Here is a 24,226-nt window from a genome sequence, read left to right on the forward strand (position 1 = left end):
CCAGTAACTTCCTGAGTTAGTTTGGATTCTCTATTTGAGTAAATGAATTACCACTGGTTCTTTTCATATTTTCCTATTCTCAAGTTCTGTATTTGGATGTACCTCTTGGTTACATTTCTTCATTAAATAATTTTTCAAAGAGCTTATTGATAGTTGTGCTAATAAGTGTGATGGGACGAGGTAGGATGGGGGATTAGCAGTATATGTTAGGCAAATGTGGCTTCAAGACAAATCCTTTTCCAGTCTGAAACTCTGTTTTAGAAATTTTAGTCACTACTGATCAAAGTATGAGTCTTTGAATCTTTGCAAATTTGCAAGTGTGATTTTGTCGGCGTTATACCCAGCTCTTCAGAGTTAATAAAACTCGGTTGCTTTGACTAATTAACTTACCTGTTTTGAACCTTCATTTCTCATTTGTGAAATGGAGACCATAATTCCTACCTCAGAGAACTGTGGTGAGGGAATGCCAGGCACAGCTTCTCCTCACACACTACTGTCATTCCTTCCTCTTTTCCACAAGTGCTCCTTTCTGACCCTCTTCTATCTGCAGGTAGACCTAGGTGATCCTTTGTGCAGGGGCAGAAGCCACCTGGGGCTTAGGTAGTGCAAAATCAGGCTACTCTTTCTTGAGGGGTCCCAGTGCTGAAAGTCTGTCCCCGGCCGGCCCTCATGGTGACAGCAGGTAGTCTCCCTGGCACCCACATTTTCTGACCTTGTGGACAAGATGTGTCCTGAGACAAAAGGACTACCTTCTCTGCGGGGATCAGCTGGTGTGGGAATCTGATTTGAAGCCATACCTTACATCAGGGGAGAAAAGATGAGATACGGTCACCTCTAACCTCAATAACGGCTGTTCACGCTCCAGTGCCTCCCAGTGAACAGGCGTCTTGACATTTTTGTGTGATAGGACTTGTTCACAATCTAATGTGCTGCTGCCTTCTGAATGAGAAAGGCCAGGCACCAGACAGGTTTGCTCCTCCCCCACCTCCTTGAAGGCGCTTTATGAATGAAGGACTGGGAGGCCAAGGGAGAACAACGAACTGGAGGGATGCAAAGGACACCTGCCTTGGATGAGTGATGCTGGTAGAAAAAAATGCAAAGAAGCAAACTTTAGTATTGAGTAAACAAATTTGCTCACTGCCCCCACCCTCTCCCATGTTTAATATCTGATGTTAAGCATTGTGACAATGACAATATAAAAGGATATGAGAGGCCTAGTGGTTAAGGGAGCCAGATCCCACATGGCTGACTGCAATTGGAATCTCAGCCCCAGCAGCCTGAGAACCATGCTGGGTGTGTGTGCATACTCAAAACCCTGGCAGGATGAAGGCATTGCAGTGTGACCATGCCCTATTCGGGATTGTACTCTCTCTCCCTTTCTAGTAAATGCAAACGCCCTCTGGCAACTAAAAAAATTAAAGGAGACAGAAAAGTCTTGCTTTATTATACTGTGGCACCAGCAGACAGTGGGGTATGACAAAGAATGACAGATCCATACTGATATGGAAAAATATTCACTGAGGTCTTGTTGAGTAAAAAAGTCTACAGAGCAACACACACAGTATGACACTTTACGTAAAACTGAGCACATGTGCACTCATTGCAGGGAGAGATGGAAGGAGAGACAGCCATCAGCACAGTGGTCCCTGATGGGGATGACTTATTAGGTACTCTCCTATCTCCTTCCCATTTGGTATAATGAACACAGATACTCCGTAGAAATAACCCAAAAGCTATTTTTAATCAAATTTTAAAAGCAGATCTTTATATTCTCTAAATGAAATCATTCACTTCCACTCCCTACAACTGTACAGGTTAGGATGATGATAACAGGCCTTTCTTCACAGGTTGCGGTGAAGACGAAAATAAAATAAGTACGTGCAAACTTATCAGGGCCTGTTCATGTCCTCTTTGACACAGCTGAGTGAAATCGTTTTTCCCCTGTATAACGAATGTGGGGCAGAGTGGAGTAAAAGAGGCTGAGTCTCTGGCTTGAGTGTGAATCTTTGGTGTTTAGTGGCTAAGCATGGAGCTGCCATGTTGGGCTGCTCTGGGGTATATTCACACAGCAGTACATGTAATCACAAGGTTTTTAGGACTAGGACCAGCTACAATTAGGCAACATAGCAACCTTACCTCAGTTTTACATAAAATAGTCATAGTGTGCATGTTGCTTTATAGCCTTTATTATTTTTTTGAGAGGCTTTTGCCTTACGGTGTGTGCCCTTGCCAGAGAGAGACAGAGACAGTGAGAAGGAAAGTGAGAAGTCACCTCCTGTGGGGATGACCACACTGCAATCCGTTCTCCTCCATTCTCCTCTTGGGATTTTGGGCACACACACATACACACACGTACCTGGCATGTTTTAAGCTGCGTCTAGGACTCGAACTGTGGTCAGCCACGTGGGAGTCCAGTGATGTAACTGCTATGCCATCTGCTGGCCCTCTTTATAGTATTTTTTTACTCAGAGGCTAAGACTCCATCCCATGTCTTTGTTACATGACAAGCACTATCATCTACTTTGAGGATGGTGCTGAGGTTTACTCAAGATCACCTAGGAGAAGGACTGGAAGTAGAGCCCAGTGCATGGTGAGGGCTCAACACATGGTTGTTCCCTTCCTGAATGATGGAGAAAACCCCGAGGTGGACAGGAGGGTATTTCAGGTATGTTAGAGACAGAGGCACATTTGGGTAATGGTGATTACAGTAGGATGGATAAAAGCAGCTGACTTGCTACATTTTATGAGCATAAATTTGATGACCTATGTTAAAATCAGTTTCTTTAAAAAGTCTGTGAACTTGTTTTTGGAACAGCTTTCAGAGTGAGACACGAATATATTGCTGGTGTACACAACTTTAATACAGAAAAACATGCCCCCCAACATAAAAGCCTGCCAAACTTCTTTGGAGGGACTCCCTGAGTGAACACAGCTGCCAGCCCACACAGGAAATCAGCGAGGAATGCTGACACCAGACAACTTGTAGCGAAGCCTCCAGGATTACAGTGATGTTTAGAAAGGCCTTTTGCTAGTATCTTCACCATTAAGGCATAGATGTAACAGCTATAACCTTTGATTTATGTGAATGAAACTGAGACCAACTACAGGATGGAGGGGATGGGGCCTTACAGTGCTAGATACTATCTTCCCAACACTGGCTTCTAGGAAAACTTAAGATAATCTTAGAAAAATCAGAGATTCTACTCTTAGCAAATGAGAAACTTCTTCAGTAAAGAAGTGAGCCAAATACTGCGTATGTTAGATATTACTAGTCATAGCTAGTGGTGGTTTTCCATCAGTCCCTTGTTCTAAGAACTCAGCATACTTGAGTTCATTTAATCCTATGTCTGCTGTACAAGGCAGGTACTATTGATATTCCTGTTCTACAGATGAGGAAGCTTAGAGATTACCTGTCAGGGTCAGCACTGTGTAGAGATGCCACTTCATCAAAGCAGGAGTAGTAAATGTTTATATAATGTCACGGTTTATGCAGCACCTCTCAAATAAGACACATTTGATTCTCATACTTGCCCTGAGTGACAGGGCTATGTTATTGGCTAGGGGAAGGGAATGCAACCTGATGGGGTGCTTGGTTCTTGGGCCCAGAGCTCTAAGGTAGAGACCTGTCCTGAGATGCAAATAAAGCCACAGCCAGGATAAAAGTATGAAACAGACGTTTTAATAATATAACACACCCAGAAGAGGATCTGGGCAGGCAAGCTACCAAGTGACAACTGTACCATGTATGGGGTGAGGTGTTACTTTTATTGTGGGGTTTTGTCATGAATATTTAGGAGGGGAGGTCTATCACTGTAGCCAGCCCTACTGTTTGTTTTTCTGTGCTTTTGTTTTGCCCATGTACTTGTCTGGTAAAGGGAACTTCATTGCCTGGTTGGGGGAAGTCATATGCTGGTGCATGCCCAGCGTGGACTTTGAAGGTGTGAGAATGCGCACAGGGACAATTCTGCCCACGCAGGTCTAGTGCCTCCAGTGGAAGGTAAAGTACAGGTCAGGCGCCTAGGATGGTCTCTGAGTGCACAGGCATAGCTGTGGGAGGGGAAGATATCACAGTTACATTTCCCAGGTCTTTCAATGACAGCTCAAGTTATAAAAGTAAGATAAGCTTCCCTTCCTGGCGCCAGGGGGTCTAGCTGCAACCCCTGATAACAGTGATTGATGCCCCCTACATTGGTTCTCTCGGGACTCTGCTCATATCTGACTACCTATAGCATTTCATGTTGCAAATGGGAAAATCGCAGCTGAAAAAGTTGAGGAGACTTGCTCAAAGCTTCGCAGTTAATGAGGAGCCCAGGTTTTCAGAACCCAGATGTTGAGCTCTCTCTTTTTGTGAACTCAGGGGTCTGGGAGTTCTTTAAGAACAAAGTTTTGTGTTTTCAATTATGATGATCCCCTCCCCCCAAGAAAAACAACTTTTGGCAATGAAAATTGGTATTCAAAAGAGACTTGGTTTTTAAATTGTACTTTTCAGTACTTTGGGGTCAGAAGAGATGAAAAATGGACAAAGATTACTTCCAATTTTAAGAAACAATGAGCTTTACCAGGCTCTTTTCATTTGGTGATTTAGGTATTTAGGTATTTTTAAAATCTCATTTTCTATTCAAATATATTTCAGTCTGTTTCTGATATGGCTAGATTTTTTTTTTTTCTTTTTTTGCTCTAGGGCATATATGCTTGCCAAAGTGAGAAAACACCCCCTGGGGGAAGGATGCTCCACAATCCCTTCTCCTCTGTTCTCTTCTAGGGATTTTAGGCATGCACACACACACACGTGCCCAGCATGAGTTTTAAGTTGCTGGGTCTAGGATTTGAACCATAGTCAACTACGTGAGTCTAATAACATAGCTGTTACTCCATCTGCTGGTGCATTTTTAAAAAAACTCTTTAAGTACTTTAGCAAAAAGCTGAACATAAAATCACAGCTATTTGACTGGGCTTGGGGTGGTTGCTAAGGAATTGTTTAGTATGGATCAGAAACAGGCTGTTGCTTGGATTGATCCATGCTGAGGCTGGTAGGATCAAGTCTAGCTGATCTTTCTCCTGAGGTGGTCATGGGAACGCAGGTCTCAAGAAGGGTAAGAGAGCCAGGCTGTGGAGATATAAAACACCTGCATGGCAGGAGAAGCCCTTGGCAGTCCCAAAAATCTAATGCTCCTAGCAGCAGAAAGGCAGGAGGTGCTCTGACACCTGGTAAAACTTTCCAATTTCTGCAGCTTTGCAAAGGCCACAGGATGAGCTAGAAAGAAGAATCTCCTGAATCTTGGGGTGGAAATCAGGATTGGGCAATAACTGATAGGTATCAGGTACAAGTTGGTAAGCATTTCTGTTTCAAAATTTGCTTTCAACTGCCATCCATTAAAACAAACTTTACCATGTGAATGCCCTTTTACAGCTTCACAAAGGCCTCTCTCATACATGAAGCATTTTGATTCATTTGGGTAAACAGGAAGAGAAAACTGAGGCCCAGTGACTCTTGTGTATGCAGGGCTATGTTGCAGGCTGAGGCAAGCCTGGGCCCTGCCCAGCACACACTGGGTTCTATCCCCGGAAATGGGTATGTTACAGCCAGGAAAGTGTACGCTTTATTAGTTTAATAGTTTCTTTTTTTTTTAATACGGGAAAAGGCACCAAAAAAAGGAGCATGGGATGTAGCTAATCTCCCTAAACTACACTCAAGAAAAGCCGCTGCAGTTCCATAGTGAGCCCATGAGAAAGCCACCGCGGCTGCCGTGTAGCAATTTAATGAACTGGCAAACGGTACCCGGGAGGGAACGGGAACAGTGCAATGGGTAGACAGTGAAACCTGTCAAAATTCATGCGAATGGCACTGGATTTACAGAGAGGAAAAAACCCCACATCATTCTTCTTTGTATGTTAAAGATGTTTTATTTTTAAACCCTTTTAGAAGAATTGATTCTATTAACTCTTTATAAAATGCCACAGAAGCCAGGGGCCTAGGGTAAAGCCATGCTCTAACTTAGGTCTTGACCTTCTCAGTAAGGCTTCTTCGTAGATTACCTGGAAGCTTCAGAAAGGCAGCTCTATGAGATGAATCTTTGAAAAAGCCAATCATCCCATTTTTCATTTTATTTTGCTTTCACCCAAAAGGTGAACTCTTACCTTTCTCTAACACAAACCAGAATCCACGTTAAAGAATGAAAATGCAGGGAACAGCCCTCGTGGTGGCCAGTCTTGACTTAAGGCCACACGGCCTCAGCCACGTGTGTGTCAGATTCTGCATGCTCAGGACAGATAAATGGGAGAGCCAGATGCTTTCTGGACACCACACTTGTGGCTGCCCAGACTGTTCCACAGCTGCCAAGAGTGTGCCAAGTACAGACCATAAAAAATGTGAAATAAAGGCTCTTTGTCATGGCCCCACTTGGATGATGAACTCCCCACTGGGGAAGGCTGAGGTGGCCGCAGGCAGGCGTAAACATAAACCCACAAACTCAATTCTTCTTTCCCCCTTCACACTGTTATTTTAGAGCACCAGTGCATTAACCAGGATGATTTCCATAAAAAACAAAAACAAAAACAGCTCATTTTCTTAACTCATGCACAGATGCCTATGTAGCTAAGGGCCAGAGATCCAAGTCTGGTCGTTTTTCATATGATCCAACCTGACTTTTTGTCCCTTGAGCGACAAATAACCTACTCCTAAGTTTGCTCCTCAAATGACAATGATTAGCTTTGTTTCATGAGTTATGGTATCCAAATGAGTTAATTAGTCTTTGTCACCGTGTCTTAATCAAAATAGGTCACCTGCAGGCCGCATGCAGTATTTAGAAATTGGATAAAAGATTTAAGCCTCAAAAACTGAAGTGATTTCTTGGGTACACACAGGAGAGAGTGGCTCCAGGGTTTGGTCAGCAGCTGCCTGGTCCGAGCCTTAAAAGCAGTTTCCAGCCTGTGCAGCAGCTGGATGAAGTGAAGCCCCTCGCCTGGGGGATGGTGTAGGTAGTTTGCTCCTCTCAGCCTCTCTGCTGAGAATTCAAGAAATCTTGATTCTCTGTCTTCTTCCAGGGAGGACAGCACATGAATGTGAACTGATGTGACAGTTATTTAAGCATCTTCACCATGTATGGGCCTTGTAATCTGTAGCCGATCTTTCTATAATAATTCCTGGTACCGACCCCTGCAGAAAAACCAAAGTGAAAACAGAGTATCTAATGAGCAAAACTGTAGACACTCTCAGGGGCCAGCCATTGTTTCCCTCAGTGGTCAGCCATTGTTTCCCTCAGTCTTAGACCCTCTTCCACTCATTCATAGGTTAGATTCTATTCCAGATAGAATGTCAGTTTAGTAAGTTTGCATGCTGGTACACAGAATTGCTTTCCTGTGGTACAGCTAGGCTTTCCTCAGTAATGATTCCAACTGAGTCTACAAGCTTGGGCCCTGTAGTTTTGTCTATATATTGAGGGTGAGCCCTAGAAGTCATTACCAACGTGGGGAATGGCACCCAGGCGTTGCTACGGGCCCTTCTGAAGGAGAGGTACATAGTGTCTGTTGAGCTCCTATCCTGGGTTTCAATGATGTGATGAGATGGAGAGCTATCTCTGGGCCCTCTGAGAAACCTTTACATATTCTGGGGAGGAAGCTTGACCACGGACTCCAATATTCTCTCACTGAACAACAACTAAACAAAAAATATCCCCATCTGTATCTCGTTGTGCCCTTGAAAAGCAGCTCTCCGTTTTCCTACCGTCTGCAGAAGAGACTGGCACAGTCAGGATGCCTGCACCCAGCCAGCTGAGAAGGGAGTGTGCTGTGACCTGGGTTGGGTGAAGGCCTCACTCTGCGCCGACCCCCGCTTCATGCTTAGTAGGGCTCCCAGGGAGTCCTCCATCGTCACAGTAACTTTCCTTTTGTTAGCCAGCCAAGAAAATGCAATTACCCTTCAGAGCTGACGTCAGCCAACCTCCTGGACTGACGTGCACAGGCTGCCTCAGCCGTCTCCCGGCCCCCCAGCCTAACTGCTGCTGCCTCCCTCTGAGGTGCAGCGCATGCAGACTGAACAAGAAACCGAGTTCTCCACCGGACCACCTGCAAGGGAAGCTGCCAAATTCCTGGGCTGGGAAATGGGCGGGAGTTAAATGGCTCCGTGTAGCAGTTCTCAGGGTGCGCTATTACAGAGCCAACAGTTGCTGGAAGAGCATTAAGGACTGGAGGGAGTGGCAGTCCAAATGCTTGCTTTGCTTTACCCTCCACGTTACTTAATCCACTACCAGAATTTATATTCCGAGGGCTTTTTTCCTACTCTTCAGGCACCATACATATTTTTATCTTTACCATATTGCCAGCTATGACGATGATGATGAAGTCAGGTGAACACAGAATACCTTGAAAAGTGCTGAGTGATATTTAAAAATGTGTGGATCTGTGAGCAGCTTTGGGGTCACCTCCCTGGCCTGATGTGAGGAGAAGACCCTTTAGCACTTGGTGGGAAGGCCCCTTTCCCCGCAAAGATCTCTGGTTCACTGCTCCACAGCAGCTGGCCTCTCCCCAAACCTCCCATCTGGAGCAGAGCAAGGCTGCAGCATCTCTGAGCTTTTTTTCTGAACCAAATATCCTCAAGCCCTTCACAATGGAAGAATATTCTGCTTCCTGACTCCCTTCCCCTCTCTTTGAAAACCAATTAGCTTAAAACTCTAAGTTTGCCCACTCTAAGGATTGAGGAAAAAGGAAATCACATAAAAGACACACACGTCAACTGCCTCAGTCGCTGGCTGTAACAGAGGTTAATTATGGGTTGCTCAATATGCTTTAATAAAAATAGAGGGGGAAAATTCACAAAACCTTAACAAAATTAACCAAAGATAAAAAAAGGAACAATCCCAGATGTTGACATGGGCAAATGGATACCAGTCAATGTGGTACCTGATTGAAACACAACGCCTTGTTTTTCCAAGTTACTAGAGCATTTTAGTCCTAAGGGGATACATTCAACATCATCATAAAGCCTTAAAACACTAAAAATAAATACACATTCCTTTTAAAAAATAAATTAAGAGCAGGAAATGAACCTAGATGCTACCTAGCTTGTGATTCTGACTAATTCCATTTTAAAAACCCAAAAAACCACACACACACACACACACACACACACACACACACACACACAGGGCAGCAATAATTTGGTAGCTGAGTGACTCTAAAGCTAGAGGAGGAAAACAACCTTTTCTGAGCATTAAAACATATGCCAGGCATTGCATGTTACAGGCTGGCTCCACATGTATCAACTCAGTTAAAAGCTAACGAGATGGGGAGGGCCAGCAGGTGGTGTGGTGGTTAAGGATGCTGGACTCGAACATGGCCAGCCACAGTTGAAGTCCTCGACCTAGCGACTTGCTTTCTCACTTTCTCTCTCACACACACACACACACACACAAACAGGGCAGCAATAATTTGGTAGCTGAGTGACTCTAAAGCTAGAGGAGGAAAACAACCTTTTCTGAGCATTAAAACATATGCCAGGCATTGCATGTTACAGGCTGGCTCCACATGTATCAACTCAGTTAAAAGCTAACGAGATGGGGAGGGCCAGCAGGTGGTGTGGTGGTTAAGGATGCTGGACTCGAACATGGCCAGCCACAGTTGAAGTCCTCGACCTAGCGACTTGCTTTCTCACTTTCTCTCTCTCTCTCTCATTGTCTCTTTCTGGTCAAATTAAAATAAATAAATAAATAAAATAATTCTAACTACAACAGCAAAAATCTAACAAACTGGAATTACTACCTGAAGAAATGTGAGTCATAATTCAGGGTCACACTGCTAGAGACTAGAAGAACCCTAATTCAGAGCTAGGCTGTGTGCCCAGAAGTTCTAACATGCTAAGGCACCTATATTGAGGGTGAGCCTCCTTTTCCCAATTTTAGTTTTGAGACATCAAGGCTGCCACACGTCCCACCTTTGACAGCACACCAAGGACTTTGGACTTATCTCGATCACCTTACCTCCTGTATCTGTGTCTAGTGCTTTGGTGTCCTTTGTTTGATAAATCGCTAGTTGAAACTGAAACACAGTGACTGTACTTCCATATCAATAACAGTGCCCCGTAAGAAACAATAAATAACAGCAAAGGGTCTGACAACACAGGCAGGCAGTAAAAATCTCTGTACACAGGTATGGCTTACCAATGTGAGAACTACTGGGGAGGGGACAGTTTTCAGTAACACCTTGATAAATTACAGTCACTGCTTTTAAAATGACAAGAACTACAATAAAGAATTTTGGGGAAAAAGTAACAAAGAGGGCACAAAGAGGGAAACTAGATTCTAGAGAAAGGGCATAGAAGTCAAGAGTATTTAAGCTTATAGAAAAGATGCCTTAGGGCCTGCCCTGTAGGGTAGTAGTTAAACACTGAGCACAGGGAGTCAGATCCACATGACCGACTGGTTCAAATTCCAGCACTGGCTGCTTGAAAAACACACCAGATTGTGTGGTTGTGCACGCATGTCCAAAATCCTCACAAGGGCCAGCAGGTGGTTAAGGTAGAGGTTAAGGTAGCTGGATCCCACATGACTGTGTAGTTCAAGTCCCAGACCCAGTGGCTTGAAAAACACACCAGGTATGTGCGCCTGCCTGAGCAAAATCCCATGAGAATGGAGGAGAAATGACCATGGCATGGCTATTCCCTCTGGGAGGTGGGGGGAGGTGCTTTCTCATTTTCCCTCTCTTGTCTCCAGTGAGTGCCTATGCCTTACAACAAACTATCAATAATAAAGTATGGAGAAAGAAAATAGTGTGGGTGGGGAAGAGAGTAGGAGACACGCTGGATACAATAAATAGGTCTGGCATAAATAGGTCTAGCGAATGTTTAATTGGCATCCCAGGAAGAGAAGGGAGAGAAAACAGGATAGAGTTAATATATTATGGGTTAGGGGCTAAAAATGACTCAAAACTGATGGGGGAAAAAAAATCAATTCACTGATTAAAGAAGCCCAAGTGGGAAAATGTATACCTAGAAGCATCACAGTACAAGTAGAAAAAACAAAATTGGAAAAAACAATGATATTTTAAAAAGTCATAAAAATAGCCTGAGGGGGATCAGCAGATGGCATAATGGTTACATCAATGGACTCCCACACAGTCGACTGTGGTTCAAGTTCTAGACTTAAAGCACACCGGGAGCATATGTGTGTGTGCCCAAAATCCTGAGAGGAGAATGGAGGAGAAGGATTGTGGTGTGGCCATCCTGGGGAGTGATTTCTCACTTTTTGTTTTTCTATCTCTCCAGTGATGGCATGCACCCGATAGCAAAAATCTTTCTCTCAAAAAAAAAAATAATAATAAAAAAAAATAAAATAAATAAAATCCTAGGAATACCCTTAATGATAGACATCTTTTTCTTTTTTCTTCCTTCCTTCTTTCTCTTTCTCTCTTTCTTTCTTTTTAAAGGTTTTTTGCCATAGGGAACATGTGTTCACTCTTCAGAGAGACAGAAACAGTAAGAGGGGAAGTAAGAAATCACCCTCCCCTCCATCCCCTGAAAGGGATGGTCATGCCACAATCCCTTTTCCTCCATTATCCCCCTGAGGTTTCAGGCATGTATGCACATGCATCTGGTATGAGTTTCAAGCCACCGGATCTGGGACTTGAGCCACAGCTGGACATATGGGAGTCGAGCGCCCTAACCATTATGCCACCTGATGACCCTAACATCTGATTTAACTGTAATGTGCAACATTAAAAGTCAGAAAATACTGGGAAAATAGTAGATTCAAGGTACTGAAAGAAAATAATTGCAAACCCAGAATTCTACCCAGTGAAAACCTCCTTTATGAATGAAGCAAAATAAAGAAGAAATTTTCATACAATCAAAATTGAATTAGCCATCTAGCTGGCATGCTCTTCACCGGTGCACCCCCACTCAACCAGCTGGAGCAAGGTAGAGGCTGGCATGTGTGTCACTCACTATCCTGCCCCACATCATTCTCGTGGAAGAGAAGAAGGGATTTTTCCATTTGGCTGTTGTGCTGTTTGCTGTCCCACCCCACCACCAAACAAGCCACAGCAAGGTAAGAGGGCATCTGCATCCTGCCCGTGCACTCTGCAACCTGTGCTGCCACCTCACATTCTGCCATTCCAGCTCAGCCTGCAGCCACGTTGGGGCTGGTGAGTTTGGAAAAGGAACCAACCACCTAAAGATACTGCAGCTCTGGAGGAGTTCTCTCCTCTAGGGGAGAAAAGGGAGAGGAAACACCACTCTGAAATTTCAAACCCCCAAACTTCCACTGTGGATTCCAGTACTCCCACATACAGAATAGGGAAACTGACACAGTGCTCACACACACCATAGGGAAGTCCCCAAGTATACGGCTCTAGAAACCTATCCCAAAAAATTGGGAAGAAGTGAGCACTTCACCAAATGCCTAAAAATCAAAGCAGAGCTCCCGGAAAAAGGAGAGAATCAGATATCTCTTCCTCAAAGGAACAAAATAACTCCCCACCAACAATGGGAAGAACACAAGAAATCACAGAAATGTCAGAAAAATAATTCAGAATATTAACTCAATGAGATGCAAGAGAGAATAGACAATTTCAGGAGATGAGAAAAATAATTCCATGACATTAAGGAGGAATTCTATAAAGAGATAGACACCACAAAAAAGAAGCAAACGGAACTCCTGGAGATGAAGAATGCAATACAGGAAATCAAAACCTCCTCTCAAAGTATTAATAGTAGATAGGTCATGCAGAAGAAGGCATCTCTGACTATGAAGACAGAACCTGATTTTGTCCAAGTCACCAAAAAGAATGGAAAAATAACCATTAAAAATGAGGACAGCAGACAGGAAATTCCAGACATCATTAAGTGCCCAAATATCCACATAATTAGTATTTCAGAAGAGACGAGAAAAGGCATAGGAACTCTCTTTTCTGAAATATTATCTAAAAGATTTCCAAATCTAGAGATTCAGATGCAAGAATACAAAGAACACTAAACACATTCAACTAAGACATTCCTCTCCATGGGACCATCAGATGATGTAATGGTTACATTGCTGGACTCCTACATGGTTGACTTTAGTTTGACTCCCAGACCTGGCAGCTTATAACTCCGCTGAGTTGTGTACATGGGTGCCCAAAATCCTGGGAAGAGAAGGGATTGTCACGTGGCCATGCCCACTGGGGGGTGATTTCTCGCTTTCTGTCTCTCTACCTCTCCAACGAGTGCACATGCCCTATACCAAAAATCTCTCTAAAATTAAAAAAAAAAAAAAAAAAAAAGACAGTTCTTTCCAGGGCACATCATAGCCAAAGTGGTAAAAATCAAAGACAAAGGGAACCAGCAGTTAGCATAATGGCTATGTCGCTGGACTCCCACATAGTCAACCGCGGTTCGCGTCCTGGACCCGGTGGCTTAAAACTCACGCCGGGCGCGTATGCGTGCGTGCCCAAGATCCTGAGAGGAGAATGGAGGAGAAAGGATTGTGGCGTGACCATATCCCCTCTGAGGGGTGATTTCTCACTTTCTGTCTCTATGTCTCTCCTATGTTTCTCTCTGTCTGGCGATCACACGCACCCTATAGCGAAAACTTCTCAAAAAAAAAAAAATCAAAGACAAAGACAATCTAAAACTGGAAAGAGAGAAATGGCAAGTCTGCCCATTAGATTAGCATCAGACCTCTCAACAGAAACAATGCAAGCAAGGAAATAATGAGAATAAATATTTAAAACCTTGAAAGAAAAAAAAAAACAAAGTTCAGCCAAGATTATTCCTGGAAAAATGATCCTTCAAATGGGAAAGAGAAGCAAAATCATTCTCAGATAAACGAAAAGAGAAAAAAATTCACCAACACTAGACTGGCTCTTCAGGAAATACTCAAAGGAATACACCAGGAAAATGAAAGAGAAACCAACGGAAATTAAGACACCACAAAACAACTTGAAAAAAAAAAAAAAAGACTAACAAAATGACAGGGATAAATCCAAACATATCAATAATAACACTGAATGTTAATGGATTAAATGTTCTCATTAAATGACAAAGATGAGCTGAATGGATAAAAAAAAAAAACAGGAACCCTCTATATGTTGTTTACAATAAACACACTTCATTGATAAGGACATATGTAGACTAAAAGTTAAGGGATGGAAAAAGTCAAATAAAAATTAAAAAACGGCAGGTGGCATGGTGTTTAAGGTGCTGGACTCCCACAGGGAAAGCCATGGTTCAAGTCCCAGACCTGGTGGCTTATTTTCTCACTCTTCCTTTCTCTCTGTCACTCTCTGGTCAAAGAATAATAATAATAAATAAAAAACTATTTAAAAAATTTTAAGAGGCCAGATATCAGAAAAAATAGACTTCAAGATAAAAACAGTAAACAGAGATAAAGATGGGACCAGCAGTTAGCATAATGGCTATGTCGCTGGACTCCCATGTAGTTGACTGCTGTTCGAGTCCTGGACTTGGTGGGTTAAACTTATGCCAGGCATATATGCATGCGTGTCCAGGGTCCTGAGAGGAGAATGCAAGAGATGGGATTGTGGCGTGGCCATCCACCCTCGGGGGTGATTTCTTGCTTTCTGTCTTTCTGTCTCTCTCTGTCTTTCTGGCAAGTGCACACGCCCTCTAGCAAAAATACAAAAACAAAACCAAAAAAGCACAAACTAAAAACACCCCAAAAAACCCTCTCCAAGAAAAAAAAAAAAGAGAGACAAAGATGAACATTATATGGTATTAAAAGGAATAATTCAGCAAGGAAATGTAACTATTATAAATATTTATTTACATGGGACCAGCAGGTAGTGTGGTGGTTAAGGTGCTGGACACTCCCACATAGCCGTTCACAGTTCAAGTCCCAGACCTGGTGGCTTGCTGTCTCGCTTTCCCTCTCTCTCTCTCTCTCTCCCTCTGGTCTCTCTCTGGTCAAATTAAAATAAATGAATGAATAAATAAATAAAATTAAATAATTAAAAGACATTTATTTACATAAATATGTAATAGAAAAAGAAAAATAAATTTGGGGCATCTAAATATGTAAAAGAAAGATTGCAGTATCTAAAGGGAGAGATTGATAACAACATATTAATTGTTGGAGATTTTAACACCCTACTGTCACAATAGACAGATCGTCTAAGACAGAAAATAAACAGAGAGACACAGGAGCTAATTGATACCATAAACCAATTGGCACTGACAGACATTTATAGGACATTTCTCCAAAGAACTACAAAATATGCTTTACTCTTCCTCACATGGAGCATTTTTTTTCCTTCTTTTTTTGGGAGAGGTTTTTTATTTTGCTAAAGGGTGCGTGTGCTCACCAGACAGACAGAGACAGACAGAGAGACAGAAAGCGAGAAATCACCCCCCAGGGGGGATGGCCACGCCGCAATCCCTTCTCCTCCATTCTCCTCTCGGGATCTTGGGCACACACACACATGCACCCAGCGTGAGTTTAAGCCACCGGGTCCAGGACTCGAACTGCGGTCGACTACATGGGAGTCCAGCGACATAGCCATTATGCTAACTGCTGGTCCCCCACATGGAGCATTTTTAAAGACTGACTACATATTAGGGCACGAAAAGCTTTTTGTTTTATACTTTTATTTAAAAGTCTAGAAACTATATCCAGCATCTTTTCTGACCACAATGGACTTAAACTTAAAATCAACAACAGAAAAAGCCCTTGAAAATACACAAAAATATGACAACTAACAACCTACTTCTGAATCACTTCGAAACTGCTGAAAATACTATTATTGAAATAAAAAGATTTATTGACACCAACAAAAATGAACACATGACTCTCCATAATCTTTGGGATACAGGAAAACCAGTAATTAGAGGGAGGTTCACAGCAATTAGTGTTTACCAGAAAAAAACCCCAGAAAGGTGGCAAATAAATAACTTCATGTTGAATATCAAGGAACTGGAAAGCAACAACAAAAAACTAAAAATTACCAGAAAAGAAGAAAAGAGCTGAGATAAATGAAATAGAGAATGAAAGAACTATACCAAAAAAAAAAAAAAAAATCTATTTTTTGAGAGGATGAACAAAATCGATAACCATTAGCTAAAATAATTAAAAAAAAAGAGCAAGGAATCAGATAAATAAGATCATTAACAAAGCTGGTAATATTACAATAGACATATCATTATGAGAGACTATTGCCAAGTGACTATATGTTAACAAGCCAGATATCCTGGATGAAATGAAAAATTTCTGCACACATGCAGGCTACCTAGATTAAACCAGGCAGAAATAAAAATTCTGAGTAGACTAATAACAAGTAGTGAGTTTGAATCAGTGATAAACAGTCTTGCAAAAAGGAAAAGCCCAGGTCCTGATGGCTTTGCTTCTTAACTCTACAAAACTTAAAAAAGAGCTAACACTTATTTTCCTTAAGCTATTTCTAAAGATACAAAAGGAAAAACGAAACAAAACAAAACCCTAGATTCATTCTATGAAGCCTCCACCACCTTGATACTAAAAGCAGATAAGGATAGAACAAAAATAGCTATAGACAATATCCCTAATGAATACTGATGCAAAAATTCTCAACAAGATGATAGCAAATAGATCCAATAACACAGCAAAAATATTTTACACTACAACCAGGTAGGCTTTATCCCAGGATGCAAGGATGGCTCAACATACTCAAAACAATAAGTGTAATTAATAGAGCACATTAACAGAAGGAAAGGTAAAAACTATATGATCGTATCAGTTGATGTTGGAAAAGCATTCGATAAAATATAACATCCTTTCATAATCCAGATCCTCAGCAAAATATAGAAAAAACATTCCTTAACAATAATAAAAGCCATACATGATAAACCATTGCTAACATCATAGTGAATGGGGAAAATTGAAGCTTTCCCACTAAAAAGGGAAACAAGACAAAACTACCCACTTTTTCCACTCCTTTTCACAGTAGTGCTGGAAGTTCTAGACAATGCAATCACACAAGAGACTAAAATAAATGGCATTCAGATAGGAAAAGAAGCTAAACTGTCCCTGTTTGCAGATGATATATATTCATAGAAGACCTAAAAAAAAAAATCTATGAAAAAACTCCTAAAAGTGATAAGTTCAGGAAAGTGGCAGGATACAAAATCAATATACAAAAATCTATAGTATTTTTATACAATAACAATGAACAAACAGACAGCAGAATTGAGAAGACAATTCTATTTACAATTGCCTACCACACACACACACACACACACACACACACACACACACACCCCTAGAGAGATAAAAGACCTCTACAAGGAAAATTATGAACTGAAAAAGAAATTGAGTAAGATTTTTTTTAAAAATGGGAAGATGTCCTATCTTCTTAGATTAGAAGACTTAATATAATCCAATCAATTCTAACTCCAATTAATTTACAAATTCAATGCATTTTTTTCTCAAATTACTGATGACATTCTTCACAGAAATAAAATGATCATAAAACTTATTTAGAATCATAAAAGGCCCTGTATCTCCAAGGGAGTACTATGCAAAAAAGAGTAAAGTAGGAGATATCTCACTATTTAACCTCCAAATACATTACAAAGCTGCAATGATCAAAAATATCATGGAACTGGCACAGAAACAGACACACAGATCAATGGAATATAATTCAGAATCCAGAAATAAACTGCAAAACATAGCCACTGATCTTTGACAAAGAATACAAGAGAATCTAGTGGGGAAAAGAAAGTTTTAAAAGCAAACAGTGCTGGAAAAAATGGATATCTACCTGCAGAAAAATGAAACTTTACCCTGATTTTCACCATTACCAAAAATCAATTCATAATAGGTCAAAGATTCAAATGTAAAGACTCAAACAATAAAACTACTGGTGAAAACACAGGGGTAAATTTTGAAAATACTGATATAGGTGAAGATTTATTAAATAAGACCCTAAAGGACAGGCACTAATTCCATAAGTAGACAAGTGGAACTACATCAAAGTAAAAACCTTCTGCACAAGAAAGGGAACACTAAAAACAGTGAAGATACAACCTGCAGAGTGGGAGAAAATATTTGTAAACTGGTTCAGATGAGAGATTAACAACCAGCATGTATAAGGAACTCAAGCAGCTTACCCATAAAAACTGAATAATCCAATTTAAACATGGGCAAATGAGCTGAATAGACAGCTCTCTAAGGAAGCCATATGAATGGTCAAAACACAAATGAAAAAAATGTTCAACATTTCTTACCATAAGAGCAATGAGATCAAACAACAATGATTTCTAAAAAGAATGATTTAACTTTATTCATTTATTTAATTTGACCAGAGAAGGACAGAGTGAGAGAGTGAGAGAGAGAGATGGTGAGAAAGCAAGCCACTAGGTCTGGGACTTGAACCGCAGTGGATCATGTGGGAGTCCAGCACCCTTAACCACCTTGCCACCTACTGGCCCCAACCACAATGGTATATTACTTAACTCCAGTGAGAATGACTATGACCAAAAACGTAAAGAATGGCAAGTGCTGGTGAGGCTCTGGCAAAAAGGAAATCTTCCTACACTGTTGGTGGAAAAGTAAATTGGTATAGCCACTGTGGAAAATAATATGGAAATTCTGCAAAAACCTACAAGTAGAATTACTATATAATCCAGTAATCCCACTCCTTGGTATTTACCCAAAAAATAGGGAAACACTCAGTTCAAAGGACATTTGCACTTCTGTGTTGATTGCAGAATTATTTGCAATTCTGATAACACAGAATCCACCTAAGTGCCCAAGAACTGATAGCTGGGTTGAAAAATTATGACAGACACACTATAGGATACTATTAAGCCATAAAGAACACTAAGACACTGTCATTTCACTCAAAAGTGGTGACTATAGAAGACTTAATGCTAAGAAAAATAAGCCAGACTTTGATAAACATTGTATATCCTTGCTCAATATATTCTGAATGTCTGCACTGTATGAAAGAAACCTAAAGATCCAAAAATATGACAATAAGGAGGATAACGGTAAATACCAGAGTCTGTAAGGGAGGGAAGATGATAGAGGGTGGGTGGGAAGAGCAAAGGGAATAAACAATTAATGGACCCAAGAATGTAAAATTTTCCTTTGAAAATGATGTATATAGTAATACCCTTGATTTAACTGTCAAAAATAAAATGGAAATACATAATTTATTAAAAAACTGGAATAACTTGTTACCAACTTGTTACTAAGTAAGTTAGTAATAAAGAAAACAATGCTTGCAAACTACCCAAATATCCATCAATAGTAAAGGAAAGAACCTGGTACATCCATATGGTGGGAGTCCTATATGTCAATGAAAATGAATAAACTTTGAGAGATGCAGGAAGAATTGAGAGCAAAGAAAATGACATATATACCAGTAAACTTGAATGAATACTGACTAAATAATAACAATAATAATGATGATGTCTCCTGGATTTTAGAAAAACTATCTTACATACATACAAAGGAACTTCGGAAAAGAGATTATCTAACTGGCCAATAAACATATGAAAAGACAGTCATCAGAGAATACACATTAAAACCTAGAAAGAGGAACCAGCATTTAGCATAATGGATATGTCACTGGACTCCCATGTAGTCGACCGCGGTTTGATTCCCAGACCTGTTGGCTTAAACTCATGCTGGGCACCTGTGCGTGCGTGCCCAAGATCCCGAGAGGAGAATGGAGGAGAAGGGATTTCGGCATGGCCATCCGCCCTGGGGGAGTGATTTCTTGCTTTCTGTCTCTCTGTCTCTCTCTTGTCTTTCTGGTGAGCACACGTGCCCTATAGCAATAACTTCTCAAAAAAAAAAAAAAATTCCAGAAATAAATGCTACTACATACTCAACAGATTGGAACAACTGAAACTCTAATATAAAGAGACTTCAAAACATTTCCTATAACATGGAAGTTTCATTCCTAGGCATCTATAGCCATAGAAATGTGTGCTTGTGTGCCCCAAAGTACATAAGCAATTAATACACCTAAACTGGAAACCATGCCAATATCTGTAAGAGTAAAACAGATAAATTATGGGTTATCTCCAAAATGGAATCATACATATCACTGTAAACGAGTTAACTATACACATAATGTGACTCCATTTCACAATGTTGAGCAAAAGTACATAGATTAAAAAAAAAGAAAATTAAAATGATTCTACTTACCTAAATTAAAAATAAGAAAATGGAACTATATAATTAGGGGGTATATAATTAGATAGTATATAATTAGATAGTATATAATTAGGTAGTAAAATATAAAGAAAAACAAGGAAGAAAGTCCTAAGAAAAGGATATATTAAAATATCCTGAGTTGTCAGAAAAGTCAGGACATACTTTTGCCATAGGGCGGGCGCCACCACGCCCGAAAAGTCAGGACATACTTTTATACAGAAAAATAGAAAAATACATCATGACTTTTCTGACAACTCAATAGTTAGGATACTGGGAGGAAAGAGGAGGCAAGAGAGGGGAAGGGTCAACAGGAAGCACTTCTTGGATGCTGGTTATGTTCTTAACCTGACTGGGGGTTACTCAGTGCTATGGTCTGAATGTGTGTCTTCTCCAAATTCATGTACTGAAATTGAATCCCCAGTGCAACAGTATTAAGCAGTGGGGCCTTTAGGAGATGCTGATGTCATAAAGGCTTTTTACTTGTGCCCTTATAAAAGAGTTTAGAAAACCTGTTTGTCCCTTCTGCCTTTCTGCCACGTGAGTACACACAGTAGGAACCAACTCTGAGGAATGTCTCCTGATACCAGGTTAGCTGGCAAATTAGTTTGGACTTACCAGCCTCCAAGATTGTAAGAAATACATAGACTAAGACACAGGCACTGGTTAAAAGTTGTTATAAACTTTCCTTTTTGTTAGAATTACAGTAAGCTATTAAAAATGAAAAAAAGAAAGATTAAGTAGTTTAAACTACATGAATGCTTGTTTAAATAGGGAGATATATAAATTCTTCATGCCTATGGAAAAACAAATATTAGAACTTGGGTTATGATTCCAAGTGGACAAAGAAAAAGCACAGAATTATTACATGGCTTAATAGAGGAAGAAATACTAAAATTGATCAAGTATTTACTAAGTATGTATTAGGAGTTTGGAAATTGACAAGTTTTATCTCCTGGAATTCTTCAAAGAAAGACAAACTTTGGCCTAATCATTTAGATATTTTCATGTCTGAAATAGGAAAATAGAACATATTTTTGTTCTCTGGCACTACCTTTGTTAGGTCACAAGGCTACCCTTCATTGCCAGTACTGTTATTGGATAAAAATGAACCTAAAATATACTCAGTCAACTTGAACAGAGAGTGGAAATAGGCTAAATCTATCTTCTGAAACTTAAATCTCTTGATTTTTCCAAATAGACACAAAAGATTGAGATGATAATTCATTATATTTTTAGAAACTGTTCTAATTACTTTAGGGTCAATTAATCAACTATTTATTGAGTCCTTGATATATGCCTAGAGCAAAAAAAATATTCATTAGTTTTATTCATTTGCTATTGAAATGTGACTTTATTATATCGCATTGATCTCCTAGCATGGCAATAATTTCACTGTTCAATAATGCACACCAATTTTGAGGTTGGAGAAAAGGTCTTTACATAATGTGACTCCATTTCACAATGTTGAGCAAAAGTACATAGATTAAAAAAAAGAAAATTAAAATGATTCTACTTACCTAAATTAAAAATAAGAAAATGGAACTATATAATTAGGGGGTATATAATTAGATAGTATATAATTAGATAGTATATAATTAGGTAGTAAAATATAAAGAAAAACAAGGAAGAAAGTCCTAAGAAAAGGATATATTAAAATATCCTGAGTTGTCAGAAAAGTCAGGACATACTTTTGCCATAGGGCGGGCGCCACCACGCCCGAAAAGTCAGGACATACTTTTATACAGAAAAATAGAAAAATACATCATGACTTTTCTGACAACTCAATAGTTAGGATACTGGGAGGAAAGAGGAGGCAAGAGAGGGGAAGGGTCAACAGGAAGCACTTCTTGGATGCTGGTTATGTTCTTAACCTGACTGGGGGTTACTCAGTGCTATGGTCTGAATGTGTGTCTTCTCCAAATTCATGTACTGAAATTGAATCCCCAGTGCAACAGTATTAAGCAGTGGGGCCTTTAGGAGATGCTGATGTCATAAAGGCTTTTTACTTGTGCCCTTATAAAAGAGTTTAGAAAACCTGTTTGTCCCTTCTGCCTTTCTGCCACGTGAGTACACACAGTAGGAACCAACTCTGAGGAATGTCTCCTGATACCAGGTTAGCTGGCAAATTAGTTTGGACTTACCAGCCTCCAAGATTGTAAGAAATACATAGACTAAGACACAGGCACTGGTTAAAAGTTGTTATAAACTTTCCTTTTTGTTAGAATTACAGTAAGCTATTAAAAATGAAAAAAAGAAAGATTAAGTAGTTTAAACTACATGAATGCTTGTTTAAATAGGGAGATATATAAATTCTTCATGCCTATGGAAAAACAAATATTAGAACTTGGGTTATGATTCCAAGTGGACAAAGAAAAAGCACAGAATTATTACATGGCTTAATAGAGGAAGAAATACTAAAATTGATCAAGTATTTACTAAGTATGTATTAGGAGTTTGGAAATTGACAAGTTTTATCTCCTGGAATTCTTCAAAGAAAGACAAACTTTGGCCTAATCATTTAGATATTTTCATGTCTGAAATAGGAAAATAGAACATATTTTTGTTCTCTGGCACTACCTTTGTTAGGTCACAAGGCTACCCTTCATTGCCAGTACTGTTATTGGATAAAAATGAACCTAAAATATACTCAGTCAACTTGAACAGAGAGTGGAAATAGGCTAAATCTATCTTCTGAAACTTAAATCTCTTGATTTTTCCAAATAGACACAAAAGATTGAGATGATAATTCATTATATTTTTAGAAACTGTTCTAATTACTTTAGGGTCAATTAATCAACTATTTATTGAGTCCTTGATATATGCCTAGAGCAAAAAAAATATTCATTAGTTTTATTCATTTGCTATTGAAATGTGACTTTATTATATCGCATTGATCTCCTAGCATGGCAATAATTTCACTGTTCAATAATGCACACCAATTTTGAGGTTGGAGAAAAGGTCTTTATTCAACATTTGAAAATGAAATCAATTAACTCAATGACCTAAATATTTGAGAGACATTTTTTTTCTTGTTTTGTTAAAAAAAAATAACATACAGAGTTAATAAATATAGGTTACTCATGTATAATTTTAGCTCATTAATAAGGTATATTAATACATTATTCCCTGTCATCTTGTAAAAACAGAGAATATCTCAGGAGAATCTGTTACCCGGCAGCCAAAAGGTTCCTCTACATATTTTGGAAGGGTTATACTTAGATCACAACAAAGTAAAAATGAACAAAGGATAAAAATAGGTAACTTATATAGCAGGTATAGAAAATCCAAACAAAAAGCTACCATTGTAACTTATAGTTGAGTGATGCTGGAGTGTAATTTACAGTTCTTAGGACTGAAGACAGAAACAGATTTTCCAGTTAAAGTTAGAGATTTCAACACTCACTTTCAATAATAGATAGAAAAATTAGATCAGTAAGAAAAGAGAGGACTTGAACAACTTGTGATAGATTAAATCTAAGAGACATATATAGAACATACTATACTCAATGATGAAAGACTAAAATCTTTCCCTCTAAGATCAAGAACAAGACAAGGTTGCACATTTTCACCACTTCTATTCAACATAGTACTGAAAGGACTAGCCAGAGAAATCAGGCAATGATGAGAAATAAAAGGGCCAGCCTGTGGCAAAATGGTTAGGGTAGCTGGATTTGATGTAGCTAACTATGTGGTTCGAGTCCTGGACCCAATGGCTTAAAAACATACTAGAAACATGTGCATATGTGTCTAAAATCCAAAATAGAAGGAGAGATGGAGAAAGGATAGCAGCATGATCATTCCCCCATGGGCATTCTCTGGCAGGCCCAAGTGCCCTCTGGCAAAATTTAAGAGAAAATTTAAAAACATAAGAAAAGCCACCTACACTAGAAAGGAATAAAAACTATCATTATTTTCAGATGGCGGAGTCTTACATGTAGAAAACCCTAAAGAATCTACATAATACACCCACAAATTCCTTTTTTTTTTTTGCGAGGTTTTTGCTATAGGTCATGTGTGCTCACCAGGAAGACAGAGAGAGATAGAGACAGAAAGCAAGAAATCACCCTCCAGCGGGGGTGGCCATGCTGCAATCCCTT

At 39.8% G+C, this 24,226-nt stretch overlaps 1 protein-coding gene across 1 annotated transcript in view; it reads right to left on the reverse strand.

Annotated features, from left to right (window-relative positions):
• Positions 1-4,839: 4,839 nt before the first annotated feature.
• ELP3 (elongator acetyltransferase complex subunit 3) overlaps positions 4,840-24,226 on the reverse strand; it is a gene marked incomplete at its 5' end in the record, with an annotated part of 93,322 nt that continues 73,935 nt past the window's right edge. The window contains 1 exon segment of the mRNA XM_014589633.2: positions 4,840-7,156. Within this exon segment, the coding sequence (XP_014445119.1) occupies positions 7,080-7,156 (77 nt within the window).

This window comes from Tupaia chinensis, unplaced genomic scaffold (assembly GCF_000334495.1).
Source record: "Tupaia chinensis unplaced genomic scaffold, TupChi_1.0 Scaffold000366_1, whole genome shotgun sequence".
NCBI lineage: Eukaryota > Metazoa > Chordata > Mammalia > Scandentia > Tupaiidae > Tupaia > Tupaia belangeri.